The sequence below is a fragment of the Schistocerca serialis genome, chromosome 1 (assembly GCF_023864345.2).
Source record: "Schistocerca serialis cubense isolate TAMUIC-IGC-003099 chromosome 1, iqSchSeri2.2, whole genome shotgun sequence".
NCBI classification, from domain to species: domain Eukaryota; kingdom Metazoa; phylum Arthropoda; class Insecta; order Orthoptera; family Acrididae; genus Schistocerca; species Schistocerca serialis.
In genome coordinates this window covers 1,097,576,962-1,097,596,543 of record NC_064638.1, presented here as the reverse complement: position 1 = coordinate 1,097,596,543, position 19,582 = coordinate 1,097,576,962, and the positions used below count along the sequence as shown (strand labels likewise).

The following is a 19,582-nucleotide window of genomic DNA, read 5'->3' as shown; positions in this document are numbered from 1 at the left end:
AAAAAGCCTCAGTGAACTTCCGATGTCATCCACCAGGTCATTTATGTATATTGTAAATAGCAACGGTCCTACGACACTCCCCTGCGGCACACCTGAAATCACTCTTACTTCGGAAGACTTCTCTCCATTGAGAATGACATGCTGCGTTCTGTTATCTAGGAACTCCTCAATCCAATCACATAATTGGTCTGATAGTCCATATGCTCTTACTTTGTTCATTAAACGACTGTGGGGAACTGTATCGAACGCCTTGCGGAAGTCAAGAAACACGGCATCTACCTATGAACCTGTGTCTATGGCCCTCTGAGTCTCGTGGACGAATAGCGCGAGCTGGGTTTCACACGACCGTCTTTTTCGAAACCCATGCTGATTCCTACAGAGTAGATTTCTAGTCTCCAGAAAAGTCATTATACTCGAACATAATACGTGTTCCAAAATTCTACAACTGCTCGACGTTAGAGATATAGGTCTATAGTTCTGCACATCTGTTCGACGTCCCTTCTTGAAAATGGGGATGACCTGTGCCCTTTTCCAATCCTTTGGAACGCTACGCTCTTCTAGAGACCTACTGTACACCGCTGCAAGAAGGGGGGCAAGTTCCTTCGCGTACTCTGTGTAAAATCGAACTGGTATCCCATCAGGTTCTCCTCAATATCGGTCTGTTTTCACAATACTTGGGTCGAGAAATTGTGTTCAACGTTCTCTCCAGATGTGAATCCATCGAGAATCACTCTCCAGTCTAAATCGGGACCCATTTGCGAAAACGACATTAGCCCACTTTTCGATCGTTTAGGAGGCATGTTGACGACTCCACTCTAGACGTTCCCTTCAGTGAGGAGGCGTCAGAGGTAGAAATACAGCACGTCTCCGACAATAAAGGCCACTCTGCCGAACACTTCTGCACACCGTTTGCTTCGATACAACACGTCCAGTGCATGCTGCGACCCCACGAGCCAGTTGCTGTGCAGTGCTAAGACTGTACTATCGTGCCGTTACAGCCAAATAACGGTCCTCTCTTTCTGACGTCACACATGGTCGGCCCTGCGCTGCTCTTCGGGACACAGTTTCGGTCTCTATAAACTGTCGCCTCATCTGAGAAACAACAGAACGATTCACGATAAGCCATCTTTCTTTCTACGGCCCTCCACAGCAGAGAATCTGGTAGGCATTCTCCCTGTGGCATACTGTGCCGTTGGTGACTGTGTACACAGCGGTTGAGGATGTGGGACTATCCGAGAAACAATACCTCGTTTCAAAGGCGCTCTGACGTCATCGTTGGGATGGTTGTTCGTTGACCGGAATGCCATCTTCCGTGCAGATGGTACGGACATGTGGTTGACAGTTAGTATGATCATATCGTGAATTAGACACAGGACGGGAAAATAGAGGTTTTTTGCTTAAATTTTGGACACCAGGGTATTTCTGATGGTACACCAGGCATTATTTATTCTGATAGAAGTAATCACAACACGAACGACTACATACACACTTAACGCGTCTAACGATCAAGAGCACCGAAGCGCGACTGACACGAACGACGCTCACATGCTCCTGGAGTTTCCCTCGTGCGCTTCTTGCTAGGTATATCGGTAAAGTTAATGAGATTTCGTGGTGGCGGTTAGAACTCAGGTCCTATCAGTAAGTGCAATCGTGTAACGTCAAGAGTTCTCTTGTGTCGTACGAAAATTCGGAAAAGACAACTTGTATGCTATTTAGATCTTTGTAAAGAGATAATATATTCTGGGTAACAATCACACAATGGATAAAACACGGCTGAGAACCAGGGGCAGTATATATACTTGATTCGGGCCGCATGCGGCCCGCGAGCTGCTGTTTGAAGACCAGTGGATTACATCAACAACTTATAATGTCTTCGACAGTGTCGCCAACAATAAAGGATGTTAAAGTAATTACAACGTGTCAAATGGTTCAAATGGCTCTGAGCACTATGGGACTTAACTGCTAAGGTCATCAGTCCCCTAGAACTTAGAACTACTTAAACCTATCTAACCCAAGAACATCACACACATCCATGCCCGAGGCAGGATTCGAACCTGCAACCGTAGCGGTCGCGCGGTTCCAGACTGTAGCGCCTAGAACCGCTCGGCCACCTCGGCCGGCACAACGTGTCAGTAGGTCGTTGAATTTTTAAAGTTTTAAAGTTTTGTTTATCTGTTTATGATTGTTTTTGACAGGCATTAACCTAACGACCATAATTGAAATTTACTTCCTGTGAAAGACATTACTGGCCATTAAAATTGCTACACCAAGAAGAAATGCAGATGATAAACGGGTATTCATTAGACAAATATATTATGCTAGAACTGACATGTGATTACGTTTTCACATAATTTGGGTGCATAGATCCTGAGAAATCAGTACCCAGAACAACCACCTCTGGCCGTAATAACGGCCTTGATACACCTCGGCATCGAGTCAAACAAAGCTTGGATCGCGTGTACAGGTACAGCTGCCCATGCAACTCCAACGCGATACCACAGTTCATCAAGAGTAGTGACTGGCGTATTGTGACGAGCCAGTTGCTCGGCCACCATTGATTAGACTTTTTCAATTGGTGAGAGATCTGGAGAATGTCGGAAACGTGATGGTGCGCATTTCTCCTCCTTACACGAGGCATCACAACAACGTTTCAACAGGCAACGCCGGTCAACTGCTGTTTGTGTATGAGAAATCGGTTGGAAACTTTCCTCATGCCAGCACGTTGTAGATGTCGCCACCGGCGCCAGCCTTGTGTGAATGCTCTGAAAAGCTAATCATTTGCATATCACAGCATCTTCTTCCTGTCGGTTAAATTTCGCGTCTGTAGCACGTCATCTTCGTGGTGTAGCAATTTTAATGGCCAGTAGTGTAGCTTATAAGAGACATTTCAACAAGGGGGAGAAATGTAAACGTTAGAAAAGAGATTGATGTTCTCATAAAACAGGCGACTCAATGCTCGTTTCTCTCTGAGGCCCCGTAGAAGCAGGTGCTCCGTCATTAATGATGTAACTACGGAACGAGGCGTTAAACGCGAAGCTATCTTTGTATTGCTCTCGTTTGCCCATGAGGGTACCGTCGTTTACGTAACACGATATTTTGACAGCTCATCTTGCCGTTATCTTGAGGCGGTACCTGTAGGTTACGTAAACGACTGGACCCGAATATACACCCGAGATTAACAAAAAACAGCTGATTCACCGGGAAAGCGAAAGATCACATATTAAACTGTCTACGTCCCTTCCTGTCACTGACTCGTTTCCTGTGATACGGCTGCATTAATGAGACATTTTCCTCTGAAAAATGAGCAGCAATTTTTGTGACCCTCGGCTGCTTGTCTATTTTCGTTGTGTACACTAATTTTTCATCCCATTTCTATCAAACACATTCAGGCAACAACTGTGATCAAAAACAAAATGGTAGTTGAATAGACTGTGTCAGGAAGATAGAATATTTTTAATGTTGTAATTAAATGGAGATTTAAATCCTTTGCGTATAAAATAAGTAATAACACAGAGCTTTTTGGATTCAAGCAACAACAGTGATCAAAAACAGATTGATAGTTGAATAGACTGTGGCAGGAAGATAAAATTTTATAATGTTGTAATTAAATGAAGATTTAAATCCTTTACGTATAAAATAAGTAATAACAGCTACCTTTTCTCCAACGAGAAAATGGACAGTACATTCCATATTACTGGGAAATTATAATGGAAATTTTTACGTCGAGACATCTGCCCGCTTGGATGAGCGGTCATTGTGTGACAAACATGAAAAACGTGAGTGCGTCTCCCGATTACTAGTATCTTGGTGGGATCAGCTGGCATGTACTTAGCAACTAACGTGTTGCTTGATCGGAATAAAGTCTTCAGTTTCGAAAACCGACATGAATACCCGGGAGATACCAAAAAAATGGCTCTGAGCACTATGGGACTTAACATCTATGGTCATCAGTCCCCTAGAACTTAGAACTACTTAAACTAACTAACCTAAGGACATCACACAACACCCAGTCATCACGAGGCAGAGAAAATCCCTGACCTTGCCGGGAATCGAACCCGGGCGCGGGAAGCGAGAACGCTACCGCGCGACCACGAGCTGCGGACCGGGAGATACCCCTCCAATAAATTGTTCTCTTATAATATAGTAGTTATACGGAATACCTGTGAAAATTATGAAGAGATAAGTTTTAGTTCTGTCTCTGTGGAGTAAGAATGTTTTTGATCTGTCATGTAGGCAGGAACAACAAATACTTCTTTTAGGGGCCGTTCGTGAAACACATGAGGGACGCTAGATTGGTGTGTCGGCTACTTCCATATTATAAATTATCTATCTATATCCGGATCCCGCCCCAGCTACTGCCGCGTCTGGGTGCTGACGAGTCCCCTCCATTTGGCTCGGTCCTACCACCACTTTTCTTCCTCCACTTGCAGCCCGGTCACGCCTCTCCCTCCCACAGATATTTACTCCTGTTTTGCACCGTGTTCTTGGGAGCCCTCTAGGTCTTTTTCCATCCATCTTTAGTTCTTCCATAATTTTGGGGAGTCTCTGCCCACACATCCTCTCAACATGTCTGTACCATATTAGTCTCTTTTTTTTCGAGTTCTTCTCTCATACTTTCTTGTTTAAGGTGCCTTCTAATATTTACGTTCCTTACTCTGTCCATTCTTGTTTTTCCGTTAGCTGCTCTGAGGAATTTCATTTCCCCTGCTTGCAGTCTGCTCCAGTCCATTTCTGTCATTGTCCATGTTTCTCCTCCATAGGTGACAACAGGGAAGTAATAACTCTTATACGTAAGGAGTTTTGCTTTTTCTGAAACTTCCTTATTCCAAATCAGGTGTTTTATTGTTTGGCAGAAATTGCCTCCCTTCTATAACCTCCTATTAATTTCGTTGGTTATTCTTCCATCACTAGATATTTCACTCCCTAAGTAAGTGAAACTGTCTACCACTTTGAGTGGTTCTCCGTTCAGAGTAATATTCCCATTGATAGTTTTGTCTCTTCCAAATACCGTTACTTCACTCTTATCTTTATTTATTTTTAATCCAGACCTTTTCATTATTTCCTTCCACACATTAAGTTGTAACTGTGCATCTACCTCTTTATCGTCCCATATTACCATATCATCTGCAAAAATCATCTTTTTGTTTTTTTCTTTTACTATATCTTTAACTGCCCTCCACTACAATATTAAAAAGTGAAGGAGATAGAATACTTCCTGGTTTAAGTCCTTGTCTTATTTCGAAGTATCCAGAGTTCCCCAATTGTGTCCTCTGTACATTGTCTTTATTACATTAATGTATCCATCTTCTATACCTATCTTCTTCATTTCTTCCCAGAGGCTTTCCCTGTTAACTGAGTCATATGCCTTTTCTATGTCTATGAAAACCGTTATCACCCTTTTGTTATACTCCCAACTTTTTTTCCGTCAGTTGACGGATAGAAAATATCAGGTCGATCGTGCTTCTTCCTTTCCTAAATCCATGCTGTTCTTCACTCAGCTCCTTTTCTATCTTTCCACCTAAATGATTTAGTAAAATTCTTCCAAAAATCTTGGCTGTATGACTTATAATTTATTGCTATAGAACTGTTAATACTTCTCTGCCTAATCTAACAGTTGTCTCCACTGCCCAGAACCGTATTACAGTAATAATTTTCTTCCCTTAACAATGAAACATTTATATTATGTCAGTTGTAGTCTCATTGCATTTATTTGTTTGAACCTAAATCTGGTATCACGTTATTGGAATTTGAGAAAGCTCTTTCATTAGATGTAAGAGTGTGCCTCCTAACCCTAATCCTGTCAGTAGAAATAAATGCATAAATAAAACATCGACCAGAATTAGCGCGAAAATTTTTTCGGCTTACTGTCGTAAATTTCAAACCAGTCGCCTTGCTTACCTGCCACCTTCTCCCATCAGCACAGAAACGTGAAGACATCGTGCCGTTTACAGCGATGACTCTCTAGCGGGCCGCAATGCACTGTATCCTTGCTAAAAGAAAGCGGCGCGTTCACTCACTGCCATCAGCTCGTGAAGCCGACTACGATTGAGCGTCGTAAGCCATATCTAGCGGGCTGAAGAGTGGGGGAGGAGGGAGGGGAGAGGAAAAGAAAAAACAAACAAAAAGCTGTCCGAAGGTGGCGTGGTGGGGATGGATTGTACCTGCTTACAACAGCTGCAGCAGGAGTCATCGTTCCAGTGCTCTTCTGCTTTATATATTGCTTCACCACGATTGCTTGAAGATTTGCGTAGACAGTGTTAGAGTCACTTCAAAACATCATCATTCTGTCAATGTTTTTGACATATGCCACAATAAAGTACCTGAAAGAATAATTTACAGAGGTTAGTACATATGCACGACAGGTACTGCTTTAAGAAATGTATATGTCGCACACTAAGTTGCGTTACAAAATTGTTAAAATAGAAGTGAGGTAATTTGTGTGAGTCGGAGAATATTGATCACAGTCCTAGTAACAGAAACATAAAAAATGTGAGCATTTCATGTTTTATGGCAACAGCCTAGTAACCATGACAACAAAATGGCATTGTCCTGAAAGTGGCTGGTCTGCAGCCACCATGATATTCTGTAACTGAACGAAACCAGTCGGCAAGGTAGAAAAACTGTGTCACTGACTGTAATTACAGACATTTTCATGTGTGAAGGTTAAGAGACGAGTGAAACTCTCTTTACACAATTCGTTTACGAACTTGCTGATGGTTGAGAGTGCAATCATTCAAGTTGTGACTACCCAATAAAATAATTCAGGTGCTTTGTGTGTAAATGGTTCTTACTATCTGATCTGTGGATAGGACTTGCTGCAACTAAATCTTTTTGAAGGTAAACAATAGCATCTGATTAATTAATAATATAAGTGTATCAGCACATTCAAGCAGCTCAGTTAATTCGTAAAGGGGAGAAAATTAAACATTTACAGTTAATGAGAGTAATGGGGCAAAAGGGTATGGACTCACTGATTTTTGGGTTTTTTGACCTTTCACTTTTAAAGCGACAGTTCACGGTAACTGCTGTGACAAGTGTCAAGGTCACTGTCCCTGGGGCAATTGTACGGCTTAAAAATGGCGGGAAAATCAAGGTTCCGTTAAACTGTCATATGTTGAGGTCACGTGTCTTGTAATCCCACCTTTTATTATCAACATTACAGCTTCCCAGTCTCAGAGATAAGTCCTACGACTTTTTTCCACTTCGAATTCGTTTTTAGGACTAATGATTATGTCTCAATACTGTTTTGCGTACTCTTCCATCATAGCCATCTTAGTGAGACGATGGAACAAAAGTTGGTGTCTTACACTTTTATTCTAAATCAGTTGAATTACACTAATATAAATATTTACTTTATTCATTTGCATTGTTTAATTTACTCTTTTTCCTCATTTGATAATTTTTAATGTTTTTCAGCAAATATTCGTTGTTGGTCGCCTTAAAATACGTGATGGAATGGATCAGCTGCGATTGTCACACTCTTAAGTACTCACAGCATGTTCCGGAAAACGAAGCTGTCTTCATTCAGTTGCATGATAACGAAGTCTGAAGCCAATTTGAGATCGCCATTTTATTGCAAAACTCTTATGCTCAAAACTGATTAATCGTCTTTCCATGAACATGCCTCATTGTGTTAAAGATAGGTCTGTAACATGGGCATCGCAGATTTTCGTCGTTCATCTCATCATTAGAATAGCCCTTTCTCTCTTTTGCCGTTTATACTCACTACTACCAATATTAACAACTTACTTAACGGAAAGAGTGATTATAAATGGCGAGACCGCGAAAAGACTTATATTCACCTAACACTCTTTGGTTTTCTACGTTACATGTGCCACATCGCACGGAGAATTCACATTTAAAAAGGGAGAAAGAAATAAACTCAAGCTCATTATCCTGTGGTACATCGTATTATAGGTTAAAATCTACGAGGAGAATAGTAAATATTAAAACCAATTTCGATGAGTCGTCATGAGATAAATATTAATTCGCATCTTCATGAAGTTGCATCCACCAGTCCACAAATTTACTCAGCATGATGTCGGGCAGTGAGAACAGCTGACACAGCTTTGTGAAGATGTGAACTACAATTTCTCTCAAAATGACAATCAAAGGTCATTGAAACAGTTTGCAATATTATTATTTATTGCGATATGAACTGTATTATAAGTAAAAATTCAATACACAACAAAATTAACTTCAAGCATAAACCGAAATCGTTATATATGCTTGACAACTTATTCTACTCAATATAATTTTTAAAGAGGTATATAAGGTGTGTGGATGGATGTATATGACTGTGGCTAAGTGTAATCAGTGTCGGTAAAAAAGAATTAGTAGTAGAAAAGACTAATTTAGAGGACTACTGTAAAAATGGTCAGTAATTGGTCTTATTTTTCGCTGTTAACATGCATTATGAATGTAAAGTAACTCGTTCGATATTACAGTGAGAGACCACATTTCTATTCCATTGAACAAGCAAACAATTAAACATCCTCTGTTGTGTTTGACTGTAGTTAAGTGTAATCACTGTGCGTAAAGAAGAATTCGTGGTAGAAAAGACTAATGTAAAGGACTATCGTAAAAATGGTCTGTAAGTTGTCATATATTCCGCTGTTAACGGGCATTATGAACGTAAAGTAACTAGTTCGACATTACAGTGAGAGATCGCATTTATAATCTATTGAACTAGCAAACAATTAACCGTCGTCTGCGAATAACTCCAGGGAATGCTGACCGATAACAACGAAAACCACCGATATCACGACAAGTAACAGTTACTGTCATTTTAGGGCCTTATCCAGGTCATACCTTAAAAATGACAGGGGTTTACATGTGGAAATATCGGACTTTTGACGAATTTATCCAGCTACATTCTCGCTTATTATCAGAACATACAACATGATGGGAGAAGCTTAATTTCTCCTAGGGGCAATATGTTTAACATTACAGTCTGCATAATTCAAAGGATAGAGAGTCCTAATAAAAAGGCTAGGAAGTTCTCATTATTATGTATGCAACTCATAAGTAGACAAACACGTTTTGTAAACCACGAGTCTTTAAAACTAAAAAATATTATTACTTTTTCCAAAGTTTATATCGTCATACCACCGTCACTTCAAGGCTTTTATCCATCATGACGTCCCTCTCAAATTATTCTTTCTGAAGCTTATCAGCATGGCACACAGACTGTGCCCATACTGCAGGTGGTATGTTGTTTATTGCCTCACGCACAAGCGATTCAGTGTAAGCTATCCTAAATCTTTTTTTTTTCTTCCACATAGCCTTAACCCTTTGCCAAATTGATTCCTTGCGGCTACACTGACAGTGACACACGGGTAAACGCAAAACTGTGATGTGCAAGCAAGTCAAATTTGAAAGTTCTGTCATGTGACTAGTATAAATTAACGTGCTGCAGGAGATCGGCATGAGTCTGGTTTATACTGTGCTTCAATTTTTTATTTTTAAGCCAGGGAAAAATATCCGCTTTTCTGGTGTTCGTACTTGGCGTTTTTCCGCGCGGGTTAGCCGAGCGGTCTGGGGCGCTGCAGCCATGGACTGTGCGGAGGTTCGAGTCCTCCCTCGGGCATGGGTGTGTGTGTTTGTCCTTAGGATAATTTAGGTTAAGTAGTGTGTAAGCTTAGCGACTGATGACCTTAGCGGTTAAGTCCCATAAGACTTCACTCACATTTGAACTTGGCGTTTTTCTGTAACAGTTGAATTATAACGCAATGATCGACCTTGAAGCAAGGTATGACAAGAATTGTGAATAACATCACGAAACTGACAGCATTAATTTCAGAATGCTAGTTACTGCTGTTTTTCTTACACGTAAATATATGTTTATTCTCAGAAGCAAAACCAGAAGAGGAGTCAGCATGCAGAATAATTATCCAGGAACCTATTCCTATGAGAAGTTTAAAACCGCCGGTACTATCACTGATTTTCCAGCAGATCTTCCTGGAATGATTCTAATTGACCCATGTTTCATCAAGGTAATACACTGTTGAACTACCTCCTTCTCTCGTATCGTGAATCTTTATATGTGATGCAGTTTGTGCTGCACCTATGTCAATTCTCTGAAGCAAAAACTCTCTTCTTTACATATCTTGAACCAACGTCTTTACATTGACGAAGCGCTTACTTGGAAGCCAATTTTCTCCTGCATAACTGCAATACGTTTTTGTGATGTCAGGCATTCATCATTCATACGGAGCACTTTAAAATATCGTTGTTGAAAACCATCCATTTGTGTTACAGGTTCCTTGAGATTTCGATGCTTTCCGGGCGACACGAAACCTTTTTCTATGGTTCCTACACCTCTGACACTGTCGTTTACAATTCTCTTCACAGTTCTCTTGCCAACACCACATGGTTCTGGATTCCATTCTCGTGTTTTCAGATGTCAACAGTAGCAGACGTGCTTTCAGATTCACGTCTGAAAAAGTTATAAATGCGGTAAATAATCCCCCTTGTCTGCTTGTGAAGCACTCCACATTTACTGCCGTCACCTCATTTTTTAAATCACACTTAAACATTTACAGATACATATTCACAGCTATACTGATACAAGATAAAAGAGAAAACAAAAAAAAAAAACTGACAGTTGAATGAATAATTCGATTGTCGCGAAGCAGCATGTAGAAGCGAGATTCTCCCTGTATAGTTGTAACTCGCTGCTAGCCACTCGAAAAGAGAATGAATATTATTGGCATCCGGTGGCTAGTGAAGGGTGATGCGCACAACGGCTGAAAATTGGGCCGCTATTTTACATGACGCCGACTTAGATAAGAAAATACTACACAGGAGTTGGTTTGGGAAGTCATTCCACACCCACCTTATTCACCTAAGCTTGAGCCCTCGGATTTTCACGTTTTCCACGCTCTATCCAATAACGTTCAAGGAACTTCCTTTCCAAATGAAAATGCGCTCTGTTTATGGCTCGACATATTCTTTGCATCAAAACCACGTGATTTCTACAGTCGCGAAATCGAAAAGTAGCCCAAGCGTTGACAGACTATTGTAAATAGTGGAGGAGAATATATTATTAATGACTAAAGTCTCTGTTATGTATATCAGGCGTGTTCATTAAGGTGGGATGTAATGGATTTTGGTCCAAAAAAATCGATTCTTCAAAAATATTATTTTCTTGATCTACACAATTTAATCTATGTTGTGTGTGAATTTTATCGTGATAGCAGCTTTAGAAATGCCTTTAAATTGTTAGACTAATTAACTCTGCACTGGCAGCCACTCCCACCTTTTCCGACATTTGGGAAACTGCTTGCTTTATCGGAATTTTTGTCAGTGTGAGGGCTATTTTCTTTTGATATCTTTGGCTGACATCTATATCTCTGGCTGACATATATATCTTTGCCTGAAAACTTACTTACATCTGGTTTATTCACGTTTTGACAATACTGACACATATTAGTAGGTGGAAGGTTGAATTCGCAAACGTTTACATGGAAGTCAAGCTTTCTGCATAATGGGTGGTGGAAAAGCTGTATTTAGGAAGTGGAGGTTACATGGAAATCGGTTTACCAACAAAACAGAGGAAGCACTCGAAATGAAGAACATAAGCTCTCAGCTTCAGCATCGAAACAGGAGAATTGTACAGGTGCGTGAATATGTTGATTTGGATTCCACTAGATGCAGACTTATTGATTTAGAGCTTCTCTGACGGGCTATAAAGGTTTCATGTTCATGTATTAGCTGTAAAAATATGGAATGCATTATTGTTGTTGAAGAAAGAAGAGTGGGAATTGCTCGTGAGTTTGACCGGCCGTACGTTTTGTACGAAAGAACGTATACCAACCACATTAACTGTTTCTTTGAAATAGGCATCTAATGCAGACAAAATTTCCTCGTAGGACAGAGTTGCTACGTCGCGTCGGGGAAACAATTTCACTATCACACGGTATGTGGACACACCGACACAAGAAAGCAAAAACGGCTGCCGCTCATTACCTTGAATTCTGTAGGCTGCTAGATGAAAGTTGAACTGGCGAGACCACTCGTGCCAGGTCTCATCGGCTGCCACGTATGGTCGAAAAGGAGGTGCAACAGCGTTTAGTGGCAGCGGTAGCGAAGAAGCGGCGGCGGCCGCATCGGTGTGCAGCGCACGTTGACCCTGGACGAGCTGTCCAAGGGCATCCAATAACGCCTGCGTCTGCTGATTCTGCAAGCGATAAAATTCGGACAGTACATCTGGAGAATGTGGCGAAGCCATGACACAATTAAATGTAAGCAATCAGAAAGAACTCTTTTCCCTCGTCGCCAATGTTGTGTCGGTAGCTGGGCCGACACCGTGAAGTTGAGATGGCTAAAAAGGCAAGCTAGAGTAACGCAGACGGGCGTGAAGTACTGGAACAGGATACGTAATTAATGTTAGGAAGAAAAGTACGGAGCAGGTTTAATACTTAACTTTACTCAATCATGGTGGTACATGTCGGACCCGCGTGTCGCCACTGTGTAATCGCAGACCTAGCGCCACCACCAAGGCAGGTCTCGTGATACGAGAGAGCACTCGCCTTTCTCTCTCATTAGCCGAGAGACAGAATAGCCATCAGCTAAGTTAATGGCTACGAACTAGCAAGGCGCCATTAGCCATACAGTGATTGTACTTAAAGTCTCCTCTGTATCGTCACGATACAAAAAAAGATCACAACACCAAAAAATAATTAAACAACTATAAAAAATAAAAATGAATTTTCGGGAATACATTTGTGTAGGTAACATATTTAAGTAATTCACATTGCAAGATCACAGTGTTTCTCGTCTATGTGACGAATTTGCAGATATTTTTGCACCGGGCTTAGGTTGCGCTAAAAACTATGAAGCACATTTAGAACTGAAGGTAAACGCGCAACCGAAATTTTTCAGGGCGCGCAATGTTCCCCACGCATTGCGTGATGAGGTCGCAAGAACGTTACACGATCTCGAATCACAGGGTGTAATTGAACGTGTGCAAGCTTCTCTCTGGGCCTCACCCTTAGTAATTTTGCCAAAACCTTCCGGAAAATTGAGACTTTGCGTGGACTTCAAGGCCACAGTGAATCCACAGCTAGTGACTGCTACTTTTCCTTTGCCCCGCCCGGAAGATCTTTTTGCTAAACTGTGCCCGGGAAAATATTTTTCAAAGTTGGACCTAGCCGATGCGTACTTGCAAATACCGGTGGACGACGAATCCCAGCGCGTATTGGTGGTTAACACGCATCTTGGATTGTACCGCTTCAAAAGACTGCCATTCGGGTGTGCATCCGCCCCTGCATTGTTTCAGCAATATTTACAAACTATTTGTGCGTCGGTCCCTACTGCAGCAAACTATCTGGACGATATAGTGATCTCCGGACAGACAGAAGAAGATCATCTTGCGAACTTACGAACATTATTTCAGGTCTTGCGGCAACATGGTTTTCGCTTGAGGAAGGACAAATGTGTGTTTTTTGCTCGTGACTTACCATACCTGGGACATGTCATTAATGCCCAAGGCATACATCCGAGTCCAGAGCACCTCCGTGCCATACAAGAATTGCCTTCCCCTCAAAATGTGAAACAGCTACAGAGTGTGTTGGGTAAAATTAATTATTACAATAAATATGTGCGCAATGCCTCTTCCATTTCAGCTCCGCTTCATCGCTTACACCGTAAAGGTGTTCCGTTCGTCTGGACGACGGAATGTGAACGCGCCTTTCGCCAGTTGAAATCGGCGTTGCTTTCTAATACTTGCCTTACGCCATTCGATCCCCAGAAACCCCTTTTGTTGATGGTAGATGCATCGGATTTCGGGATCGGTGCTGTGCTTGCGCACAAAGTTGGCTCCCATGATCGCCCTATTGCCTTTGCGTCCAAATTGCTCTCGTCTGCGCAAAGAAATTATTCACAGATAGAGAAAGAAGCTTTGGCTCTCGTGTTTGGTGTTACTAAGTTCCATGATTTCTTGTATGGTCGTCACTTTACCGTCATCACAGACCACAAACCTTTGACTTCGCTTTTTCATCCGACCAAGCCTGTACCTCCACGTACAGCGCAGAAATTCGTTCGCTGGTCTATTTTCCTCTCGCAGTACCGCTACGATATCTTGTATCGGTCCACTGCTAAGCACGGAAACGCCGATGCGTTGTCCCGTTTGCCTGTTGCTGAGGATAAAGCATTCGATTCTTCCGAACTTGCTTGCATGTTCATTGATTCGGAAACCGATGAAGTGGTCGAATCGTTTCCGATTGATTTTCGTCGTGTCGCTACAGCCACAGCTGCTGACCCTGTCCTTGCTACTGTTTTACGTTTTGTTGCTACGCAATGGCCTTTGTCAAAGTCTCGGATCGAGGATCCGTTGGTTCGCCGATTTTTTGCTCACAAGGAGAGACTTTTTGTTCGACGTGGTGTTTTGTTGTTGCGTTCTGATAATGATCAGTCCAGAGTCGTGGTCCCACGTTCGTTACAGTCCTCTGTTTTACGGCTTCTTCACCAAGGACATTGGGGTATAGTGCGAACGAAACAACTTGCTCGTCAGCACTGTACTTGGTTCGGAATCGATGCTGCGATTACGAATATGTGTTCTTCGTGCCCGGCGTGTGCCGAACAACAGTCCGCACCGCCGCGGAAAGTCTTTGCGTGGCCAAAAGCCACTTCCCCTTGGCAACGCTTGCACATTGATTTTGCTGGTCCATTCTGGAATGCTCGATGGTTGGTTCTGGTCGATGCCTTCAGTAATTTTCCTTTTGTTGTCCGGATGTCTTCCACGACGTCCTCCGCCACCATCCAAGCGTTGTCTGCTATCTTTTGCATTGAAGGTCTTCCGCAGACTATTGTTTCCGACAATGGCCCACAATTCATGTCCGCAGAATTTCAGTCATTCTGCCAGGCCAATGGTATTCAACATCTGACATCCGCGCCGTTTTCGCCTCAGTCCAACGGTGCCGCTGAACGATTGGTCCGGACTTTCCAGTCACAGATGTTGAAATTGAAAGAGTCGCATTCTAGGGAGGACGCATTGTTGCTCTTTTTGTCTTCGTATCGCTCTCAGCCCCGAGATGGTCGCTCGCCGGCTGAGTTGCTCCACGGTCGTCCTCATCGCACCTTGATGTCTTTGCTGCATCCGCCGCATCAGGTTCCTGTGCAGCGGCAGACTCCTGCTTTTGCTCCAGGCAACGTTGTATTTTATCGCAACTATCGAGGTTCACGGCGTTGGCTCGCAGGGCGCATTCTTCGCTGCCTCGGCCGCGCGATGTAATTGGTTTTGGGGGCCTCTGGTGAGGTGCGTCGGCATCTCAATCAGCTGCGCCTCTGTCGTCGCTCGGGTTCTGCCGCTCCCCGTCTGCTTTCAGCGACGGTGCCGTCCGGTCAGCGCCCTGGGGACCCATCTACTGGCTCGCCTCATCCCCAGGTGTTACCGACGATGCCTTCCATTTTGCCCCATGGCGACGCGCCGCCGCCGCCGCAGCAGCAGCAGCCGCCGCCGCCGCCGCTTGTTCTCCCGCCGGCGCCGCCCGCATTCGACGCTTCGTTGCAGCCGCCAAGCGCCTCCCAGGGTCACGCGCCGCCGATCGCTTCCCGTGACCAGCTGTCCTCCGCCATGGAACTCCCGCCCGCTCCGGACCACATGCCGTCATCGCGCGTCGGCTACCCCGACGCAATGGAGGTTGATCCTTCGGTCCCTCCTGTCTCTTTACGGGCGCATACACCGCATGTTGACGTGCACCCTGGACTAGTTTTTCAGGCGTTTCCTAGCTCCCCTCGGACCGAATGGCCGGGTGCGGGTGGCACAGCCTCGCCTGTTGTTGGGCTCCCCACCTCATCGCATACGTCAACATGTGGTCCTCCCCACGGCGGGCGGAAGCCTTATCACACGACCGTTCGCCGATTTGCGGGGGAGGAATGTGGTGTCACCGCCAGACACCACACTTGCTAGGTGGTAGCTTAAATCGGCCGCGGTCCATTTAGTACATGTCGGACCCGCGTGTCGCCACTGTGTAATCGCAGACCTAGCGCCACCACCAAGGCAGGTCTCGTGATACGAGAGAGCACTCGCCCCAGTTGTACGAGAACCTAGCTACCGACCAGATGTACGAAGCCTTTCTCTCTCATTAGCCGAGAGACAGAATAGCCATCAGCTAAGTTAATGGCTACGAACTAGCAAGGCGCCATTAGCCATACAGTGATTGTACTTAAAGTCTCCTGTGTATCGTCAAGATCGATGTACCACCATGATTGAGTAAAGTTAAGTATTAAACCTGCTCCGTACTTTTCTTCCTAACATTAATTACGTATCCTGTTCCAGTACTTCACGCCCGTCTGCGTTAGTCTAGCTTGCCTTTTTAGCCATCTCAACTTCACGGTGTCGGCCCAGCTACCGACACAACATAGATGAAGTGTGTCTAGCACACAGACAGGTTGGTTGCAAGCCCTCAACTGGCCTCCTCCTAACCAACACAAGGTCTTTACTGTCACCGGGGCAGAACCATCTTCGATCAGAAAACACAACAGACCTCCACCCTACACTCCAATGAGGTCTCGCTTGACACCACTGAAGTCACTAATGACAGTGGTTTGGGGCATCTGGCTCGGAGCCGTCCTTGTGGTAGCCGATTTGCAACCGTTCGTTGTGTCACTATGGTGCCAACTGCTGCTTCAGATGCAGTACGATGCGTGAGGGTCATACGCCGAACACTATTATCTTCCCTCTCACTAGTGCCTGGGTCGGCCGGAGCCCGGTCTTCTTGCGACCGTCCATTCTCATGACCACCGCTGCCAGCAATTATGTATAGTGGCTATATTTCTTCCAAGTCTTTCTGCACTATCGCAGAAGAAACATCCAGCTTCTTGTAGCCCAGTCACATGACTCTCTTCAAACTGAGTTAGGTGCTGATAATGGCGTCTTTGTTGCCTTAAAGGCATTCTTGACTAACATCAACTCACCAAGTCCAGTCTCAAAGGACACTAATGTTCACGACCGTTACAGCGTGCATTTAAAGCTCATCTGATTTACATCCTACTAGTAGTGCTATTAGCGCCACTCTTAGGCTATGGGCGCGAAATTTAAATAGGCATCTTCTTTCACATGCAGGAAAACGCCTATCATGTTTATGTTTTATGGTGTTGAAATTTTTTGCCGGCAGTGTAGTTTCGAGATTTTGCACATAGAAGACAGAAAAAATGTTGTGGCTGATGCTTTACCACATCTACTGCAAGGATTGACTGATCTTTCGGATTCAACGGAACAATAAACGATTAAAGAATTTTGTTAATGAAAGACGCAGTTGGCGAAACAGTGCTACTCAAGTCTCATGTGAAATCGTCTGCTCAACACAAAATAAATAGCAAATGGCAAATACTCTACACAGGGCCCTATCGAATAGTCAACATACCACACCCAGTTAGTATCTTTTGACATTTCCTAAATGCAGTAAAATTAAAGGACTTTACTGTCACCAGGATCTGAAAAGATGTGTAACGGTAATGATCTTGATCTCTGATCCCTGAAAGCATTAAATATACTAACGTTGTTTTACAAGTGACATGTGTAAAAACTGAAGTAAACAAATAACGTAAACTACTCTTTTATACTGCGAATTTTAAATTAATCAAAAACATGTAAGAAGACTACAAGGAAATAGATCATTATTTAAGATAATCCTGCTGTAATATGTACAGATTTTGTTGATTATAGCAAATATTGCTTTTATTTACCAAACAAATTATTATCGGGTGAGAGGTCCAGTGAATCATTATATGATACATGGTAATTGTAAAGAAATTTCTTTACTATTTATATTACTGTAGGTGCAGCGTGCTTAAATGTGGAATTATAAGAAAATTGAGATGAACAGCATTGATGAGTCAAGCTAGAAAGTATATTTACGAATGAACTCGTATTTCCTTCAGGTAAAGTCTAATAAGTAAACCTCATATTTTCACTTAATTATCGTTTATTCGTTTATGGACGGTTAGTGTAAGTATGTGTATATACAGGGGGATTCAAAAAGAATACCACAACTTTAGGAATTTAAAACTCTGCAACGACAAAAGGCAGAGCTAAGCACTATCTGTCGGCGAATTAAGGGAGCTATAAAGTTTCATTTAGTTGTACATTTGTTCGCTTGAGGCGCTGTTGACTAGGCGTCAGTTGATGCTAAGATGCTACCGCTTAACAGAAAGCTTTTTGTGTTATTGAGTACGGCAGAAGTGAATCGACGACAGTTGTTCAGCGTGCATTTAGAACGAAGTATGGTGTTAAACCTCCTGATAGGTGGTGTATTAAACGTTGGTATAAACAGTTTACAGAGAATGGGTGTTTGTGCAAAGGGAAAAGTTCTGGACGGCCGAGAACGAGTGACAGAGCACTTCATCACTGGCCTCCAAGAAGCCCTGATCTTACCCCCTGCGATTTTTCTTATGGGGATATGTTAAGGATATGGTGTTTCGGCCACCTCTCCCAGCCACCATTGATGATTTTAAACGAGAACAACAGCAGCTTTCCAAACTGTTACGCCTGATATGCTACAGAGAGTGTGGAACGAGTTGGAGTATCGGGTTGATATTGCTCGTGTGTCTGGAGGGGGCCATATTGAACATCTCTGAACTTGTTTTTGAGTGAAAAAACACCTTTTTAAATACTCTTTGTAATGATGTATAACAGAAGGTTATATTATGTTTCTTTCATTAAATACACATTTTTAAAGTTGTGGTATTCTTTTTGAATCACCCTGTATTACTCTGTGAGTTGTATTATGCAAAGGAATGGTCACTTAACCATGACAGTGAACTGACTGAAACTAGTATGAGCTCAAGAAGGACACTAACAGTGAAATGTAAATATTTATGATGGAATCAGTGTTTTAAGGTGTAGTTGTACTATGTTCTAGTAATATACATTTGAAAAATGAAATCCTTGAGACTAGGCACTTATTCATAAGTTTTAAGTGGTAAGTATTTGTGCAGATGAACATTTCAATACGAGATTGTATGTACGCCAAGATGCAATGCTCCTTAGACTGAGCTGTTCTCTATTTTCTGTTGCTTAACGTATATTTTCCCATTTACACATGTCTTTGGTCTGTTATGTGCAGATGCCTATACTTCGTGGTACAGAGAGTTCTGCTTGTTGTCCAAACTATAAATAGTGATGAAGCCACATACACTATGTGATCAAAAGTGTCCAGACACCCCCAGGAACATATGTTTTTCATATTAGGTGCACTGTGCTGCCACCTACTGCCAGGTACTCGATATCAACGACCTCAGTAGCCATTAGACATCGTGAGAGAGCAGAATGGGGCGCTACGCAGAACTCATGGGCTTCAAACATGATCAGGTGATTGGGTGTCATTAGTGACACACGTCTGTACGCGAGATTTCCACACTCCTAAACATCCACAGGTCCACTGTTTACGATGTGATAGTGAAGTGGAAAGATGAAGGGACACGTACAGCGCAAAAGCGTATAGGCCGACCTTGTCTGTTGACTGACAGAGACCACCGACAGTTGAAGAGGGTCGTAATGTGTAATAGGCAGACATCTACCCAGACCATCACACAGAACTTCCAAACTGCATCAGGATCCACTGCAATTACTATGACA

At 43.0% G+C, this 19,582-nt stretch overlaps 2 protein-coding genes across 3 annotated transcripts in view; both read right to left on the bottom strand.

Moving 5' to 3' along the window:
- The window catches only part of LOC126416351 (UDP-glucosyltransferase 2-like), an 82,810-nt gene extending 76,774 nt beyond the window's left edge, over positions 1 to 6,036 (bottom strand). Inside the window, exon 1 of the mRNA XM_050084034.1 lies at positions 5,899 to 6,036. Within this exon, the coding sequence (XP_049939991.1) occupies positions 5,899 to 5,937 (39 nt within the window). The 5' untranslated portion in view covers positions 5,938 to 6,036. The remainder of the gene's footprint in view (positions 1 to 5,898) is intronic.
- Positions 1 to 19,582, bottom strand: part of LOC126416301 (UDP-glucosyltransferase 2-like) — a 394,127-nt gene that overhangs the window by 180,877 nt on the left and 193,668 nt on the right. The window lies entirely within an intron of this gene.